At 37.0% G+C, this 20363-nt stretch overlaps 1 protein-coding gene across 1 annotated transcript in view; it reads left to right on the forward strand.

Moving 5' to 3' along the window:
• FER (FER tyrosine kinase) overlaps nucleotides 1-20363 on the forward strand; it is a 214098-nt gene that overhangs the window by 55142 nt on the left and 138593 nt on the right. Inside the window, exons 6-9 of the mRNA XM_040986133.1 lie at nucleotides 1918-2055; nucleotides 2622-2741; nucleotides 8735-8857; nucleotides 18141-18330. Coding sequence (XP_040842067.1) covers nucleotides 1918-2055; nucleotides 2622-2741; nucleotides 8735-8857; nucleotides 18141-18330 — 571 coding nt within the window. The remainder of the gene's footprint in view (nucleotides 1-1917; nucleotides 2056-2621; nucleotides 2742-8734; nucleotides 8858-18140; nucleotides 18331-20363) is intronic.

Below are 20363 nucleotides of genomic sequence, written 5' to 3' on the forward strand. Positions count from 1 at the left end.
CTTAACGTATTTAACCCATAAATTTAGTTATGTCTTGAGCGATATACTTTTGATTTAGAAGTGTTTCCTTTTTTTCACTTCATGAATTAATGTTTCCTCAAACTGTTCATTGGAATGTCAAGGAAAGTATCATTAGAATCATCAGTGTAATGACTTTTTGAAATACACAGCAGTTTTCCAACTATGTCATATTGGTGATATCACTGAAACTGAATCCCATGTGGCAAGTGCCCTCCCATATAATAACAGCTTTTGGACCCAGTGTGGTAGCCTAGCGACTAAAGTTCTTGCCTTGCACATGCCGGGATCCCGTGTGAGCGCAGGTTTGTGTCCTGGCCACCTCGCTTCCCATCCAAATCCCTGCTTGTGAAATCAGTCAGGAGCAGCCCAAAGCTTTGGGACCCTGCACCCACATGGGAGACCTGGAAGAGTCTCTTGGCTCCTGGCTTCAGATCGGCACAGCTTTGGCTGTTGCGGCCTCTGAGGGAGTGAATCATCGGAGAGATCATCCTCTCTGCCTCTCTTCTACAAACAGGGAGATGGATGGGAAATGGGCCTCCGGGATTAGAACCGGTGCCCATATGGGGTCCTGGTGTGTACAAGGTGAGGACTTTGTGAGGACTTTAGCTGCTAGGCTACAGTGCTGGGCTCTCCTTTACCTTTTCTTAGAATAGTGTCTCGTTAAACATTTCTATAGTATTTGAAGGTAACAGTGCCTGAAACAGTTTAAGGCTTTTGATTTTATCTAGTACTTTTGTTTCTTACTCTTTTTTTCTTTTAATAATGTTAACCTAATTGATTGGGGTGAGGAGGGTCAAGGGTTAGGGAAAAGTAGGTGAGACCACTGCCGCCAAACTTACTTTTCCATCCTCGTGTATCTGGGGATCTGGGGAGACAAGATGAAAAGCCACAGCCAGCCTTGCAACCATCCCAGCACCTGGAGGTGGGGAACGGCCACCCGACGTCATCCCAGGGTCCCCGATTGGAGCATGCTCTGAGGGTTCTGCTTAAGTGGTTTAGATAGTTCTGAGATGCTCAATCTAAGCATGAGGAATCCTTCTAATGTCCATTGGCTGACACAGCCCACCCTAGAGTCTCCATTCACCCAGGTATTTGCTGTCATTGCTTGGCTGGCCTAGTTGATCCTTCCTCTGCCATAGTACTAGGTGTCCCCTGCAGGCCCCACTAGGCTGCCACATCCTCCATGTACAAATGAAACAATTGAGAGGAATTTCATCGTAAGGAAAGTCTTTAACGTTTGCTTCTGTAAGGATGATGATTTTTGAAAAGCAGAACAAACCCTATCTGTAGTTATATGCAAGATAAGCTTGTTCCTCTGTGTTTGCTGTTGAGGCCGCCTTCTCAGAGCCCCTTTTAATTGAGAATGTTGATGTTTGCGACAAAATAGCGTTTCTCAATTTGCGTTTCTTGGATCAGGCTAATGATTTTGGTGACATTTTTGTCACTGGCCTGAGGTCTGAGATGTTAGATGTCACTAAAGGAGTAGAAGCAGTTGAGGTGGGTTATACAGAGACGAGCCTTGGAGTAAGCCCTGTGAGCTGGCCAACGTGGGAAGGGTACGTTAGACAGATGAGGATTGATCAGAGTTCCATGCAACGCAATCAAAAGTTTTTGTCAGAATGTTTAAAAATGGAAGATTATCAATAGCTAGGCTGCATTTTCAAATAGATAAGTAGATGTTTAAAAAAAATAACACTTGTTCTGAATCGTTTAATTATTATTTTATTTTGTAACTTGCTAATTTGTACATTTATATAATCCCTGTATTTTACTCTATAGGTATGTAGGAGACTAACATCAGTAAATATTGATAAAAATTATTTTGATCCCATTTTGGGGTTACATTTCTCTTGATAAAGCCCTAAAAATGTTCTAACATTTTATTTTTGTTTTCAGGAAAGGTATATTTGATGAATACAGCCAGATAACCAGTCTTGTTACAGAGGAAATAGTGAATGTTCATAAAGAAATTCAGTTGTCTGTTGAACAGATAGATCCTAGCACAGAATACAATAATTTCATAGATGTTCACAGGTATGATTTTTGCATGTCTCCTTAAGTATTTTTGGCAGTGTTGTTTTTCTACCAAATTATAAATGATGCATATTTCAAAGTTTATTAGTACATGGAGTATTTCAAATTAATTTGTCTACCCTTGATGTTGAAAGTCCTTTCTCAATAACAACTAATTTACATAATGATATGTAAAAAAGCTGGTTGGTTGTTACTGTATCAGTTTTAATGTTAATAAATCCATGAAATTGTATTCTCTTGCTAATATTTGTATAATAATCCCGTGGCTGTACATGTGTATTAGCCCATATGATGTAATAATGACTATTCAAGGCATCAATTTTTCACTAATTGCAGTTGTGACAGGTCTAAATTCAGTGGATAATAACTGCATGGTACAAACGAGTAAACTATGGCTAAATCACATGACTGTGTTTTTCATGCCTAGGATTTAATTTGATTTTTATTATTTGTGTTTACTTAGTTAATCTAATTTTCAGTCAAGAGCAAATACTCTGTTTTGCTGTCTAATCAGATATATAAGATAGTATACTTAATTAACAAAAAATTGTTTGACTCTCTGCTAGAACAACAGCTACTAAAGAACAAGAAATTGAGTTTGATACTTCGTTATTAGAAGAAAATGAAAACCTTCAGGCAAATGAGATCATGTGGAATAATTTAACAGCAGAAAGTTTACAAGTAATGTAAGTATTTAAAACATCTGAACAGCTTAAATACTGATGCTTTGATTGCTTTGAACTGTAGTACATTCAGTATCTCAACATTTTTTTAAGTAATAAAAAGTAAATTAGGTTTGATCAGAGTAACATGTTTTGAGAAGTACATTGTTTTGATTCTCATGACTTATTTTGGTATTTCTGAAAAATCACGTTTCATTGTTGAAACTATTGGCAGGACCATTTTGGGAATACAAATACTGAATGGTGAGAGGTAGCAGTCGCTGTAGTCAGAACATTTACTAGAGAAGTTGAATTTTTTACTGAGTTTTCTCTTGAGACAGGCATGTCTTATGTTTTGGTCGTTAAACCAATAATCTTGTTTGTTGCATAAAATTTAAAGGAATTGTGAGACATCTTGATATGTTTCTTCGTTCTTATCAATATTAAAGGTAATTCATAATGTATTTTGAATTTAGAAGACCTAAGTAACACATTATGTTAAAGACTTAGCCCATCTTCTCATCATGTCATTTCATCTGTTGAAGTTTTACCTCAAATAACTCAATCAACAGTTTTTATATAACATAATTAATGTCATCTATCTTTTGTTCAGTTTTATTGCCCTGTAGTGGTAAGACAGTGAACTAGAGCAGTGTCATGGATGAGGTCTTTGAACGGTGTTTGAAAAATTTCAAACTGGCCAGATGGATTAAGTAATAACAAATAATACACACATGATCTGCACAAGATAAAGGCATAATGATAGCTGTAGACCGGCCACTGTCCACAGGAAAAAGGCACAGGAGTACCTTGCAATGGAGAGCTATTCCTTGCAGCCCTATAAAGGAGGTTCCTAACACTGTTCCCCTATCTTGGTGTCTTTGACTTTGCCTGTTGGCTTTAACCATTGGTGTTTTTATGGTGGTTCTCACCATGGATGATTTTGTCCTCCAGGGGACTATTGACAGTGTCTGGAGACATTGGCCTCAAATGTCAAATATCCCACAGAATGTGGGACAGGTTCCCATAGAAGCAGAATTGTCTAGTAAGATTTTCAGAAGTGTGGAGGTTTGGGAAACTCTAACCAGCAGAGTTGGATGTATGCTCCAAAATGGCTAGCAAAATTTTTTAATTCCTGTGCTCTGAGATACTTGATTTCTTAATTTATGTGTTGCTTGGTGAAGGAATATAAATAATATGTGTCATGGTATAAATTATTAAACTAGTACTGTTTTTTTTTCTGTTATCATTCTTTGCTCCCAAATAATCTATTCATTTATTCATTGAAGAATATAAGATTGTAAGGCTTAATTCTTTCAGATAAGTTTACATTGAAATTGATTTGTTTTAATTAATACTCAAAGGGATAAGCATATTAATATTGAAAGATGCAGTGTGGTGAAGTAAGAAATACTACCTTTTATACACTGATGTAAAATCAGATATTTTATGACCTAAGTGGAATTTGTTTTATTCCTTTTGATGGCATAATGAAAGCAAAATTAGCCATAGTATATCATTATTTCTTAATTATGATGATGAAGCAGTGGATCCAGAAGTAATAAAGAGAATAAATCTTTAATAACATGATAGAAGATTTAATTTCTTACATCTTAATGAGACAAAATTTTAGCTATATTTCATGTTCATATCTGTGTTTAGGAAAATGAATTTAAGATTAGGAGATTTGTTTTCAAGAAGTTTATTCCCAGAGTTTTCCACAGTGTCTACTGGTACTTTTAAAGATAAATCTCTATAAAGGTAATTCCTTTATAACCCATATATACCTATATGTGTGTATCTATATATCATAGAGTTAGTAGAAGATGGAATTTAAAGACACATATGTGGTGCATGTTTAGCCCAGCAGTTAAGATAACCATGTTTCATAGTTAAGTACCCAGCTTTGATAAGCAGTTTTGGCCCCTGACTCCAACTTCCTGCCCACACAGACCATGGAAGTTATCAGCGATGACTGACGTCATTGCCGCCCACATGCACGGAAACCTGGATTGGGTTCCTGGCTCCCAGCCTTGACCTGGGGTAGAGCTGACTGTGTGGACTTTAGGGGCAGGGTACACAGGGACTGCAGCTTTCTGTGTCTCTGAGTCTCACCTTAGAACCTTTTTTTTTTGTCCTTGTTGCAAAAATTTAAGAGCCAAGTCTAGATTTTTCATCATATCTATTTTCCTTGATGTTTTTTGAAGATTCCTGGTGTGTATTTTTGAGTATGGGTTAGAAAACATTTTTTTAATCATAATATTGCTTTAAAGTTAAATAAACATGTTTTCAACAAGGGCTGCACATTCCCAACAATGTTGTGCAAGCGTGCCCATTTTCCCACATCCTAGCAGCTTCTGTTACTCTCTGTTTTTGGATGTTAGCCAACATAACAAGCTTGATGTGATGATACCTCTTGAAGGTTCTGATTTGAGTTTCTGTGGTGGCTAGTGTTATGGAATTTCTTTTAAACATATATAATTGTTGGCCAGTTGTATTTCTTTTGAGAACTAACTATTAAAGCCCTTCACTCATTTCTCAACTGGATAGGATTTTTTTTGTTGTTGCTGAGTTTCTTTTTAAAGATTTATTTATTTTTATTGAAAGGCAGGTTTACAGAGAGACAAACAGAAAGATCCTCCTTCTGCTAGTTCACTCTCCCAGTGGCAGCAGCAGCTGGAGCTAAACCAATCCGAAGCCAGGAGCCAGGGGCTTTTTCTGGGTCTCCCATCTTCACTGTTCCTACCTAGGCTACAAGCAGTGAGCTGGATGGAAAGTGGAGCAGCTGGGACACATACCAGCATGCCTATGGGATCCTGGTGTTTGCAAAGCAGGGATTTAGCCAATTGAGCCATAATGCTGGGACCTTCTGTTGCTGAATTTTTAAAGTAGCTGATATATTTTAAATATTAACCCTTTGTCGAGATTTTCTTTATTACTAAATATAATCTATTGGTAGAAATTATATCTGAATTCCCTATGATTGGGTAAAATGTAGTCTTACCTAAACTAAAGTTTAATTTCAGGATTCATGTTTACCACAACACTGTTTGAAATTCAAATTGATAATGTCTATAGCGAATGTGTTTAAAATTGAATATGAGTAACATTATTTTAATTGAAGACTGATCATTTTCTGTGTTGAAAGCGATTTGTACTTCCCATAAGCCAAGTTCAGCTTTTCTGCCTTTTATTCTATAGCCCATGAGCTAAGATTCCTGTTAACATTTTAAGATGATTGAAATAAATCAAAATGAGAATTACATTTCAAAACACATGAAAATGTTCTAAAACTTGGAACATCAGAGTGCGTAAAGTTTTATTCATTTGTTTTTCTGTCTGTGAGTAGTTTCCTACTGTAGTTGTGGAATCAGCAGCCGTGACAGTGACTATATGTGACACTTTTATTATTTCACATTGCTTTGTGCAATGCAAATCAGTGACATAGCTACAACTCAGTATAGTTTGATTGTCACCCATATATGGATATGAGCCATTTTATTTGCTTTTTATTGTCAATTCTTGCCTACCATATCAAAGCAGGGAAATGTGAGAAAATGGATTTCACATGTTGTATTTTTCACTGAGTATAGATTTTTTGTTGTTGCTGAATTAGGTCTCAAAGCATTGCATTTATTATGTAAAGATTCTGTGCGTGCTGTGCATTGCATATACCTGAAGTATATTACGGATATACTCATGTACAGGTACTGGCCTTTGGTGCTAACTCTCTGTGTGAGAAGACATTTTCAAAGGTGAAATACATAAACTCTCATCATGTATCTGCACTAGCAGTGAGCAGTTACAGTTGATTTTAATAACAACTTTCTCTTAATGTGTCAGGAGGATTGGTGTTACGACCAAAATGCCAAGATTCTTAAGTCCCTTCTATAAAATGGGGTAGTATATGATATTACCTATCCACATATTCCATGTGTGTTATAGATTATCTAAAACCTAATGCAATATAAATAGTTCTTATACTGCATTGTTTAGGAAATAATGAAAAACACATAATTGCTCTATGTTTAGTAAAGACATAATTTTATTTCTTAAAATATGCTTTTGAATTTTTGAATACAGAGATCCTAGATGTGGAGTGAATAGAATTAAGAAGTTATCAAGCTCTTTTTATATTACATCATCTGTGTATAAAGTAATTACTACAGTGTTCTCTTTTAATGGTAAAAAAAGGAAAATATTTTCCACATGTTTTGATTCTTTGAATTATCTGTCTTCTGCTCTTTGTCTGTCTAGTGGAATGTTGCAGGCAATTTTGTTCCTGAACCCCTAATGTCTAGAATAGAAAGACACATTCAAAAAGGTGCTTAATAAAAAATTCACTTAAATGAAAGGGTTGAGAAGACAGCTGAATGAAAAATTAACCAGGAAGGAAAGACAAAAAAGTATCTGAGTGAGCAAAATTTTTGTCAGTGGATTGTTGTCTGGGTTAAGCTGCCACCTGAGATGTTGGCATCTGATTTTGGTGCTAGTTCCAGTCCTGACTGCTCTGCTTCAGATCCTTCCTCTTAGGAATGGCCTGGGAAAGCAGTGGAAATTCAACCATGTCCTTGGGTCCCTGTACCCATGTGGGAGATGTGGAAGAAGCTCCTGGGCTGACCCAGTCCCAGCTGCTTTGACCATTTGGGGAGTGAATTAGCAGATGAAAGATTCTCTCTCTCTCCTCAACCCCAGTCTCTGTAATTTTGCTTTTCAAATAAATAATAAGAAACTGTAAGAAAAGTTACAACAGTGGAGAGAAATGCAATGAAGAAAATGAAAGGAGGTTTTTTCTTTATTTGTAAATTTCAAGTTGGATGCAGAGACATGCGTTTGTAAACTCATTTAAAATAGATGTTTTGGGCCCGGCGCGGTGGCGCAAATGGTTAAGGTCCTCGCCTTGTACGCCCAGGATCCCATATGGGCGCTGGTTCTATCCTGGCAGCCCCGCTTCCTTTCCAGCTCCCTGCCTGTGGCCTGGGAAAGCAGTGGAGGACGGCCCAAAGCTTTGGGACCCTGCGCCCGGGAGGGAGACCTGGAAGAGGCTCCTGGCTTTGGACCGGCATAGCATAGGCCCTTGCGCTCACTTGGGGAGTGAATCATTGGACGGAAGATCTTCCTCTCTGTATATCCACCTTTCTAATAAAAAAAATAATAATAAAAATAAATCTAAAAAAACACAAAATAGATGTTTTACATCGTTTTCAGTCTTATAAATTATTTTGTCTATGAGTACATCTTTTATGTATTAAATTCTCTTGAAATTTCTATAGAAAATATTCTTAATTTTTTTATAATATGAGAAAATAAAAATAGTTTGCCATCAATTTCAGCTGCCACAAATCTATGTGGCATCTTCTTTTCTTTAGGAGATATCTACTATTATGTTTATTTTAAAGATTTCCTTGAACATATGACATATGCAAATAATGCCACTTACCATTTTACTAAATGTTTACCAAATAATAGTCATTATTATATATATTCAATTCATTTGATGATTAAAACAATGGTATAAAATAGATGTTAGTGCACTGAAATTACAAATGGGAAAATAATTTTAGCAGGCTTATGAATGTGCCTGGGGTCTCACATAACTACTGACCAGGCCAAAATGTTTGGACACATGTATCCAAAAACCAAAAGCAGATCTTTTTGCTGTTCCTTCTTCGTGGGACATGGCTGGCATTCATTAATTAAGTACACGTTCCCTTCTTTCTCTTTCTGTATATTTTTGGTTAGGTATGACTCTTGGAACACTATCCAAGAGTCGCTTGGTAATGTTTGAAATGTTCCTTTCTGCCTGTTACTACAGAAGCCTGTAGCCATGCTTTTTGTTGTTGTTTTTCTTCAGCACTTGCAGTGTGGCCAACACTATCAATGAACTGAGTTTTACTTCAAACTAAACTGCATGGAACTAATACTTTGGCTGTCACAGCGTTAGATGTATGATTGTGCGTGTGTAAAGTCCACCTAACTGGTCTGTTGATTGACACTACGGAAATTGTTCATTCTAGGTTGAAAACTTTAGCAGAAGAACTTATGCAGACACAGCAGATGCTTTTAAACAAAGAGGAGGCTGTCCTGGAGCTACAGAATAGGATTGAAGAATCTTCTAAGACCTGTGAAAAGAAGTCTGAGTGAGTCAAAAAGAAATTATTTTATAAAAAGGATTTATTTTTAATTGAAAGGCAGAGTTACAGAGAGAAAAGGATGAGGGGCGGGGGACAGACAGAGCTTCCATCCACTGATTCCATCCCCAAATGTCCACCGTGGCTTGATTTGGGCCTGTCTCAAGCCAAGAACCAGGAGCTTCTTCTGGATCTCTCAAAGAAAAGATTAATTTGCTTCACTTGTAATAGTCACTCTGAGATGTGTGTTATTTTTGTCTACCTGTTATATGTCTTGCTAATTTTTAGATTTGTAAAAATTATTCCTTGATCCTCTTTGTCTTGATTCTGTCTTTGATTTTGTTATGTCTCCTACTGCTTTAAAATTTAACCTTTTAATACAGATTTAGAATTTCACATCTGAGTTTGGTGATTGCTACCATCTAAAACAGTGGTTACTGGTTTCTTTAATCATGATTCAGCCTTATAAATTTCTTACTCCCATCCTGTAACAACTGGTTTTATTTGTTAAGACTTTTAAGGCATTCGTGATATCTTATATTTCTCTGGTCTATTCTGTACTTTAGAACTATTCTATACTTCCCCAAAATCTCTCATTCTCTCTTCTTTTCTGGGACTATTTATCTGGACCCATTCACATTCGTTTTCTTTCTTTTCCTTTCTTCCTTCGTTCATTCCTTCCTTCTCTCATTTGTTATTTGTAAGGCAGAGAAAGAGACAGAGAGAAAGGGAGAGAGAAAGAGGAAAAGAGAGCTAGTGAAAAGGGAGGGAGGGAGAGAGGGAGAGAAGGAGGGAGGAAAAAAGGGAAGGAGGGAGGAAGGGAGGGAGTGAGAGAGGGAGAGAAGGAGGGAGGAAAAAAGGAAAGAGGGAGAAAGGAAGGGAGGGAGGAAGGAAGAAAGAAAAGAAGGAAGGATGGATGGATGGAAGGAAGGAAGAAAGAATCAATCTATCTACAGGTTACCTCCCAAGTGGCCACAAGAGCTAAGGCTGAGCTATGTTGAAGCCAAGAAGCAGTAATTTCATCTGGGTCTCCCACATGGGTGGCAGAGTTCCAAGTACTAGAGCCATCTTGCTGCTTTTTGCAGATGCATTAGCAGGGAGCTGGATCTGAGGTGGAACATCAGAACTTAAATTTACACCTATGTGGGAAAAGGCATCGCGGCTGGTGGCTTTTATCCATTACACCACAATGCCAGCCCCAGTATTCTTTATTTTAGTAAATGATAACACAGTTTATCCTGTTATATCACACAGACTATTGGAACACCATTTGAACTATTGCCTTTATTATAAGTTGTTATGAAATATCTGTAATAATTTGGGCTTCCCTGGTGAAGTATCATGAACTTACTTCCCACAGTTCTAGAGGATGGGATCTGAGATGAGGGTGCCAACATGGTAGGGTTCTTGTGAGAGCTGCCTGTTCTAGATTATGGTCTGCTCTCTTCTTATGTCTTCACATTGCCACGTGGCAAAAGGAGTGAATGAGCTGTTTGGGATCCTTTGTTTAGGGACACCCAGTCTATTTATGAGTAATCCCCCCCCAAACACAAGATCTAATTACTGACTGATGGCCCACATTCTAATGCCAGTTGTGGTAGCAGTGAGTAAAGAATGGTTGAGATATGAGGAAAACACAGGAGTACCTACATAAGATTGGCTATCAAGAGTCCCCTAGAAGATGGCCTTGTTGCTGAGACCTGAATGACAGAAGGCACCTTGAATGTGCGGAGTTCATGGAGTGTGAGAAAGTACTTCATTGTATAAAGATTCATTCTGATTCTTATACTTAATCATGGCTTTCTATGGACCTTTGTGGTCATGTTTATATAATAAGGGTTATAGCTTGTTTAAAGTTATAGCTTAAAGTTATAGCTTGTTTGATCAAAGGGGTTGCAAGTGATTAAAGATTTATAATCTGTTATGTATTGATAAAACCATTACTTTTCAAAGTAATTCAACAAAAGCAAAATGTTAATATATCTAAGATTATATCATTATATGTAGGAGTTCAATGGTTTTCATTGGAAGAAGCTAATTTGGTTCTTTTGATTTCCTGATCAGATATGTTGGTGAAAAAAGCTAAAGCTCTATTGTACCACCCATTTGAGTCTCATTTTGTTTTTGTTTTAAAGCTAAACTAAAAATCAGCAAAAATCTACATTTTAATCTCATTCTTAGTAAGAAGCTACTTTCTTGGAATGTCTAAGTGGCAGGGATCATTTAACACAATATTTACTGTTCCTGAAGAATGAGAAAATCCTATCAAGACAAATTATTCAGGAACCCAAAGCATATGAGCTAATTTAAAAACAAACAACAGCAAAAGAAAACAAAAAACCCCAACACTAACTTGCTTGTCAGACAAAAAAAGAAAAGCCTGCTCTCATAGTGTTTATTTAAGTGTTTTTGAAATAATTTCAGATGAAAATACAGTTTTAAGAAACAATCCAGAGAGTTCACGTGTGCCCTCAATTCTTTCTCTCCCAGTGTTGGGTAGCAGCTTACAAGCTCTAAAATGGTCTCACAACCCAGATATTATAGTTGATAAAACCAAGATACAAAACATTCCATTACTATCAAGATCCCTGTAATTCCACTTTTGTAACGTGATCCTTTAGTCTTTCTCTCTTCCTAGCGCATTGGAACCAGTGATCTGTTTTCTATTTCCATATTGTTTTCAAGAATGTCATACATACAAAGCCATACTAATTAAACTTTTGGGATTGGATTTTTACACTCAGCCAAATTCTCTGCAGTTTCATTAGTTTCTTTCATTTCTTTCTATTGGTGGGTAGTGTTCCATCGTATATGTATTATTTTCCAAGGCTGTGTTGAGAATAAACTGCTACAGATCTTATCAAAGGATTGATTGATTTTATAGGCTGAGGTGTGGGTAGAGAGAGAGAGAGAGAATAGGTTGAGAGAGTTATTTTCCGTGTTCCATTCATGTGTTCACCTCTTAAATGGCTCCAAAAAGTAAAATTGAGTAAGCCAGAAAACAGAAGGCAAAAATGCTGCGCTTGTCTCTGACATGAATGGCAAGAGCCCAAGTGCTTGGCCCATCTTCTGCTGCCTTCCAGGCATGTTGGCAGAGCTCTGTATCAGAGTCACAGCAGTCAGGACACAAACTGGCACTCTAATATGGATGGAAAGCATTGCAAGCAGTGGCTTAGCCTGTTAACGCCATAACGCTGGCCCCAATTATATGGCTTAAAACAACTTAAGAAGACTCAAGATGGTGGCTGCGTAAGAAGCTTTGATGACTGCTGCTCCATACACAGATGTACACACACTAAATCACCTTCACTAGAGTTATGGAAATCAGGCCAGTGCTTGTGAATGGAGCTTCAGGACTCAACCCATTGTATCAGGCAGATGTCTGAACTCTGATGATTTGGCCTGTGGTACCCCAGGCCTCTTGTGGGCCTAACATGAACCCCAAGATTCCAAGGAGGCTGTTTTCTGTGAGAAAAAGCCTCCATGTGTAGATTCACTGCCCAAATGACCGCCATGGATGGTGGTAGGCATGTTTGAAGCTAGGAGTTAAGAACTTTTTCTGTCTCTCCCATGTAGATGTTGGGGCACACTTAAACAGACTGATGGAATTATAACTCCTCATGTTACTGTTGTAACAATATGGGGAAAATCAGTCCTGGGGAGGTGGGAACTTGGTGGGGGGAACCCCAGACTCTATGGAATTCTACCATAAAATTCGAAATTAAAAATAAAAATTAAAAAAAGAAAAAAGAAAAATGCTCATTTCCTTTGCCTGCTTCTTAACTGGTTTGTTTGATTTGTTGTTATCGTGTTTCTGGAGTTCTTTGTATATCCTGGGCATTAGCCCTCTATTTGTGGTGTAGTGTGCTTCTTGTTGGTTGCTTCTTTAGTTTGTTGATTGTTTGCTTTGCTGTGCAGAAGCTTCTTAGTTTGATGTAGTCCCATTTGTTTATTTTGGTCTTGACTGCCTGTGGTTTTGAGGATTTTTCTGGGAAGTCTTTGCCTGTGCCTGCATCTTGTAGAGTATTTCCTGCATTTTTTCCTAATAGTTTGATGGTTTCTGAGTGTAGGTTTAGATCCTTTATTCATTTTGGTTTGATCTTAGTGTATGATGAAAGGTGAGGGTCTTGTTTCTTACTTCTGCAGGCTGCTGTTCATCTGTCCTAATAGCATTTGTTGAAGAAACCGCATTTTTGCCCTGGGTTGTTTTCTGTTTTTTTGTCGAAGATTAGGTGAAAAACTGAGAAAGCTTTCAGCACCATCAGACCTATGTTACCTCAAGTGCTGAAGGTGTTTCTTTGAACTTAAAGAGATGTTAACAAGAAGAAAACATCAGAGGTTACAAAGCTCACTAGTAAAAGTAACTATACTGAAAATTCAAAATGCTCAAAAATTGTAAACATGTGATATCATATCTTTATTGTGAAAATTAAATTATAATCACCATACTAAAATGTTAAAATATAAGCACTCTAGAAAGATGTACAAATAACATCAAAAATTCAAAATTGGGGGAGGAATAGAGCTCAAATATACTTTATTAGGGTTTCCGATATGTTTTTTTCTCTATAGTCTATATTTTCTCATGCAATGTTATAATTTCCAGATAACTTGTTAGGACTATGGAACTTCTTTTTCTTAAAGCCTCAAGGTAATCACTAACCAAAATTGTAACAGACCCACCGAAACTAGTAAGCAAGGAATCAAATGCATCACTAAAGAAGACAGTCAGAAGTGAGGATTGTAATTTAGGAAGAAAGGGAAAAAAATGAGCTACTCTAGTGCAAAATAAGTATAATTATCTTGTATGTCAGTGGACTAAAAACCAATTAAAATATATGTAATGGCCAAAAAATTAAGACAAATCCTGTAAGATTCTGCTCTTTACCGCCTCACTTCATCTCTAAGGACACAGGTGGTCTGAAAATGAAAGAAAGGCATGAGATTTTCCATTAAGTGGTATTTGAAGGAATGTAGGAGTAGAGATATGTCTACTAAGTATTTTTTAAGCTTTTTTTACAGAAGCTAAATGGGTCCACTTTTCCATATGCACCTGAATCCCTTCGGGGGGGACAACATTAAAAAAATTGGAGCCAATGCTCTGGTGTAGCAGCTAAAACACTAGCTGCGATGTTGACATCGCATTTGAGTGTGGGTTTGTGTCCTGGCTGCTCCACTTTGGATGCAGATCCATAATAATGACTAGTAAACAACCAGAGGAAGATAGCCCAAGTGCCTTAGTCCCTGCTTCTATCCCCCCGAAAAATGCCAGGGGAGACTCAGATCTAGATGAAGCTCCTACTCCTGACTTCCGTTAGCCTGGCAGTTGCCACTTCTTAGCAAGAGAACCAGCAGACAAAAGATCCGTGTCTCTAACTCTTTTTCTTTAACTATGGCTTTATTGAGTTATTTTAAATCCGTGAAATAAAGGACTGGTTCCTTTAGTGAAATAAAGAACTGGTTCCTTTATAACGTGGCATTTGTAATACTTACCTGGACTAATTAAAAAAATATAATGCCAAAATTTCAAATACAGAATTATGGATGAATTCTGAGATTTACCATTGACAACCCCTGGAATAACAATTGGTTGTTGGAGAGTTCTATGAAAAACCATCTGGTAACAAATTAAGTAATCTGGAAGAAAGGAACAAATTGTTAGCTGTATACACATATCCAGATTGAATTATGAGGAAATAGAATACTGACAGAACAATAATGAATAGAATGATTGAATTAAAAAAAAAAGCTCCCATCAAAGAAAGTCCAGGACCAGATGGCTTCCCTGCTAAATTCTAGCAAATAATGAGATGAATAACACCCATCTTTCTGAAATCAAATAGATTGAAGGGCAGCCTTCCAGGCTCATTCTATGAGGCCAACACTAGTCCTAAACCAAAACCAGGTGAGGCTACAAGAAAGAAAGCTGAAGGCAGTATCCTTGATGAACACAGGTGCAGTAAGGTTTGGCAAAAATATGAGCAAATCAACTTCAACAGCACATTAAAAGGATCACTTGATTATGTCGGCTTTATCCAAGGGATGAAAGAGAACTTCAACATAAATGATCAATATGTGTGATATAGCATAACGGACTGAAGAACAAAAGTCATGTGATCTTTTCAGTAGATGTAGAAAGGGCACTTGGTAAAGTGCAATATCCTTTTGTGATAAAACTCATCAAGTTAAGCACAGGAAGGACATATAGTAATATTATGAAAACCATATGTAACAAGCCAAAAGCTAACTAGAATCATAATGAATGTGAAAAAAGCAAAGGCTTTCTCTCTAAGATTTGAAGTAAAATAAATATGCCTCCTTTTAAAAATTAACATAGTACTAGGCTTTAGCTAGAACAATTTAGGCAGGAAAATGAAATAAGTGTATGAAGAGCTCAGTTTAAAAGCAAAATGACTGATTGCAGATGGGCTGTAGAGGTAAGCAGACATTCGTCAGTGGGACATAAGCACGTGGTGGCCGTCAGCAAGGTGAACACAGTGTTCACTATCCCTCCTCATCTGGAAAACACCAGTCAAAACCACTGTCACTTCACACGGCACAACTGGTCACCATAAACAAGACAGGGGTAACAAGTATTGACAAGATTGTGGTGAAGGGAAACCCTTGGACACTGTCAGTAGTCATGGAAAATAGGAAATAGTATGGAGGTTCCTGAAAAAAAAATATGAATGGTATAACCCAGCAATTCCACTACTGTGTATATATATATATATATATCCAGCTGATTTACTGAGGACACATGGGCGTGCCCTATTTATTACAACACTATTCACAACAGCCAGGAATAGAAAGCCACCTAAGTGTGTATCCACTAGTGAATGTGGAAAATGTGGTACGTATAGACAATGGGATACTACTTAGCCACAAAAAGATGAAACCTCGTCATTTGCGTGTGTTATGGAAATAAGGTAGGTACAGAAAGACAAGTATCGTATGATCTCACTCATCTTTGGTAGTTAAAGAGAAAAAAGATCCCAGAGACCATCTAAACAAGTTGCTATAACCCGAGCCTGAGGAGGGACTTGGGGAGGAAGGGTTGGGAAAAGGCTGGTTTATAGAGACTAGACCATTGCTTAGAAGGAGTAAGAAGTTCTGAGGTCCTGTCGCATGTAGGTGGTAGGCAATAATGTCAACTGGATGTGTATTTCTCAATAGAAAACTAAAAGATACAATTTTCAATATAAGGAAATAAATATGATCCATGAAAACATCACATAATACCCCATAAATATGTATAGCTTTTCATGTCATTTTCTAAAAATAAATGACTTAAAGAGCCAAAGTTCTTTGTGGCACAGTTCTGGAGGTGAAAATTTGAACTCGGGTGCTGACAAGGCTGATTCCTTGGGAGGACTCTGAGAGAGAATGTATTTTATGGTTTCCTCCTAGCTTCTGGGATGGCCGCAGTCTTTGACATTCCTTGATTGGTAGAAGCATGATCTCAACCCCGGGGGGTGCTTTCTTATGGGGTTCTGCTTGCAGATCTCTTCTCTCGATCAAATATGCTTCTTGTCTGGACAACAGCCATGAGGCTCAAGAGCTCCTCCCATTCCAGTATGACATCATTATAGCTAATGACATCTACAATAACCCTGTTTCCAAATAAAGTCACATTATGAGGTTTCAGGGATTATGACCTGACCATATTTTTGGAGAACACAATTCCGTCCAAAACAGTGTGGTTTTGCTAGAGTTTGTCTCGTCATTCGCCGTTGGAAACATATCTGCTTCGTTTCTGTTTTGCTTTTAACAAATAAAAGCAAGCACTCTAAACTGTCACACACAGGTTTTCTTTTTTTCTTTCATGTGAACATGGTTATATTTTCTCTGGGATAAATACCCAGACGTGTAATTGCTAATGGTATGGTAATTGCATGTTTGGTCAAGAATGGCTGTACATGCCCACCAGCAATGTGAGTGATCCAGTTTCTCTTCATCTTTGCCAGCACTTGATGCTGTCATTTTATATTTGAACTGTTTTACTAGGTACGTAGTGATACCTCTGTATTGATTTAATATGCATTTTCATACTAACGTGGTAGCACATTCCAGTGCTTTTGTCAACCTTGTGTCATGTTAATTGAAGTATCTGTGTCACTCTATCACCTGCTTTGTAGTTGTGTGGTTTAGTGCATTATTTAATCTAGATATGAATTTTCAAGCCCTTCTATTCCTAGTGTCTAGTTTGTCTTTCCATCTTCTTGATAGGACCATTCATAAATCGAAATTTTAAAACTTTATTTTGTGATTTGTACTTCTGATGCCCAGGCTAAAAAATCTTTGTCTATGCCTAGATCTTGAAAAGATTCTGATCAGGAACATATTATAAATAAATCTCTTAGTATGGTTTGCTTCTGCTTAGAAATACTTGGCTTAGATTGATCCCTGTTTACATTTAAAAGGGCAGTGTTTTTTATGAGTTTATTTTCCAACTCTACAGGTTTCCCTAATTTATAATATAGTGGCCCTTATGTATACTAATTTATTTTTAGCCGTCCCTGGCATGGTTCTTTTAAGACACTAATATTCCATGCCTGGTGGTATTTGCAGAGATGTTCCTACCACTGCTACTCTGGAGAATCTTCAAGTGGGCAAATTCCTTTGAAATTCCCTTTGAAGGGAGTCTCCCAGGGCCAAAAAGTAACAGTAAAGAAGCACGTGACATGGGACCCATGTAGCTTTCTAATGTAAGGCTAGTGAATAATTTACACACTCACACACACACTCACATGTTGGTGATACTGTGAAGGTCTGGGGACCTCTGCTGTGCTGCTTTCCTCAGTCGTGGTCCAACCCTTCTTACTTGATGTACAGCTTTCCATAGCTTAAAGCACATAGCCTTGCTGCCATCATATACAACTTCATGCCTGGATGTCACCTTGACTTGATTTATGCATGGAGATATGACTCTATCTATATTACATTTGAGATTTGAAATAAATTTAAGAACCTACCTTCTGTCATTTTTATGCATTTTAGATCCTACAATTCTGGACCTAATTGTAGTTTTGGTTAAATGAGTTAGCTGTAAAATAAAATGAGTGCCATAAATCACAATATATTTGAAAGCATCTTGAATTTGGCTTTTGCTTCCAAGCACTTCCTTCCATTTCGTTAATGATAACATTTAATAATGTCTACAATGAGTTATAATCTCTTCATATTTTGAAGGTCCCTTAAAAATTCAGTGAAAGTGTAACCTATGTATATATAGTTTTCTTTACTGTTGAAAGAAGTTGAAGTAATTTATACTTAACTTATTCTGTTTCAGTATTGTGCTTCTGCTAAGCCAAAAACAGACGCTTGAAGAGCTGAAACAGTCAGTCCAGCAGCTGAGATGCACTGAGGCAAAGTTTGCAGCACAGAAAGAATTACTGGAACAAAAAGTACAAGAAAATGATGGGAAAGAGCCGCCCCCAGTAATAAATTATGAAGAAGACGCACGATCGGTTACCTCTATGGTAAGTGATTGAGTGTTCCAATGACAAAGTTGAAAAAGTAATGTCTTGGTAATCAGTGAATATAAAATTACTCCTGATTTGCTGTAACAGTTTATCACTCCTGTTAATATGCAGGTCTTATTAACTTTTTTGTAAGTATAGACTTACCAGTCACCTCAGGCCACCGGGAGAGCACTTTGAGGAAGCACCTGTAGAATCAGAGGAGGAAAACTCTTCTCTTGCCTTCCAAACTGAAATGAAAGACCACAGTTGTTTTTATTCCTGGGAGACAGCAGGAAGGTAGGGTGTTATTCTTAAGATAGAGATAAGAAATGTAAGAACAGCATATCTTTATTTTAATGGAGATCAGGGATATGTTTATTTTCACACTATAGAATACTAATTTAGTTTTAAGAAGTTTTTACTCATAAGTTGATCTTAAACTATAATGAGTATATTTAAATTCTGGAATTTGAAAATCTGTTTTATTTTCTGTAGCTCTAGTAGCTGTTGAAGAATTCTTTCTGCCTCTGCCTCTGTTTATGTTGGCGGGTCTCACCAAGGGGCAGTTTTACCTGGCCCGGGATATCCAGTAGTGTCCTCATCTGTTGTTTATTAGCCGTGAGCGAAGAGTGCTATTGCCGTTCAGTGCGGAGAGAGGACAGCTGTGCTCTTCTACATTATATTGTACACGCATGCGATAACAATTCCTATTGGAGAACATGAGTAAAAACCTAGCTTTCACGTGAAAAATGTAATAGTTATTTCTTATAAAGAACTTGTGATCATTTGAAGGTCTATCTTTGATAATCGTTGAAGAAAAGCCTTGTTCACCAGATGAGCTAAACATGCAGTGTTTCAGAAGGGGTATGCTCATGTTGTAAGTTAAGAGAACAGTCTCTTCTCTGGCACCTTCAGGCTCTCATGCTCATTGATTGCGTAGTGATGATGCATTGCCAGTTTGTACCAAGCAGTGCTGCATATTGCATTTCATCCAATTTATCTTAAAAAATGGCAGTAATACTTATAAATATATCTTACCCATTGAAATAAGGTTTTAGAAAGTCTTTAATGATATTTGTAAGTGTTGACTTTATTGAATCATATACCTTTCAAAATAATATAAAGTTATTTCTTCATTTTAAGATGTTTGTCATGAATCCCATGGGGAGTGATATTAACATGTACACCCCTTTTCTAGAAAATTAAATACATAGAGTTATTATTTACATGTGAAACAAATATGATAAAATGTGAAAAGTTGTTAACTCATGTATTCATAGTGCCCTTCTTTATACTTTTCTGCATTATTTGAAAAAATTTAAAGTAAAAAGGTAAAAATGAATTCAAAACTGAGAACCAGCTAGAACAGGCAGTGCCAAGGGTCACTTGGATATTTATAAGATCATTTATAGGCCATAAAAAGTTGTCAACGTAAAAATTGGGTGGCTATGGATTTGTGGAATTTTGAGTCCTATTGCAGTTGTGTTGTCAAGGCCAGAACAATTGATCACACAGGTCTTTAGCCTGTGGGCTGGATACTCCTCACCCTTGGGCCAGGACAGTGATAGATTGCCAATTTTTCAGAGTAGTTCTGTAACAGATACTGTTTAAAGTAAAAATATTTTAGTGAGTCAGGGTACCTGACACATTGATGCCAATTATTAATGTTTTACAGCTAGTTTTATAAAGCAGATAGAAAGATTTGCAGTGCACAGTTCTTAAAAGTTAATGCTCCCAGGTATATCTGTGAAACCCTTGCATAATTCAGTCTTTTCGATAACTAGAATGCTGCTTTTCAGTTTACTTTAAAACAAGAAAATTGTCAAGATTCAAATTATTTTCCCCAGTGACTGTTACTTTTTGAACAGTATTATAAGAAATAGGTCAATTAAACATAGTTCTATTGCTGTTTCCTCTCTATAAATTTTATTTTTGTACTTTGTAATAGTGGTATAAAATCTCAGCAACAGAAATTTGTATGGAAGAATTAGAGAAAATATGAATTTGAATATATCATGGGAATTTGTGAAAACTTCGCCCAAAGTTCATTT

This window comes from Ochotona curzoniae, unplaced genomic scaffold (assembly GCF_017591425.1).
Source record: "Ochotona curzoniae isolate NIBS_2020 unplaced genomic scaffold, NIBS_Ocur_1.0 contig_4501, whole genome shotgun sequence".
NCBI lineage: Eukaryota > Metazoa > Chordata > Mammalia > Lagomorpha > Ochotonidae > Ochotona > Ochotona curzoniae.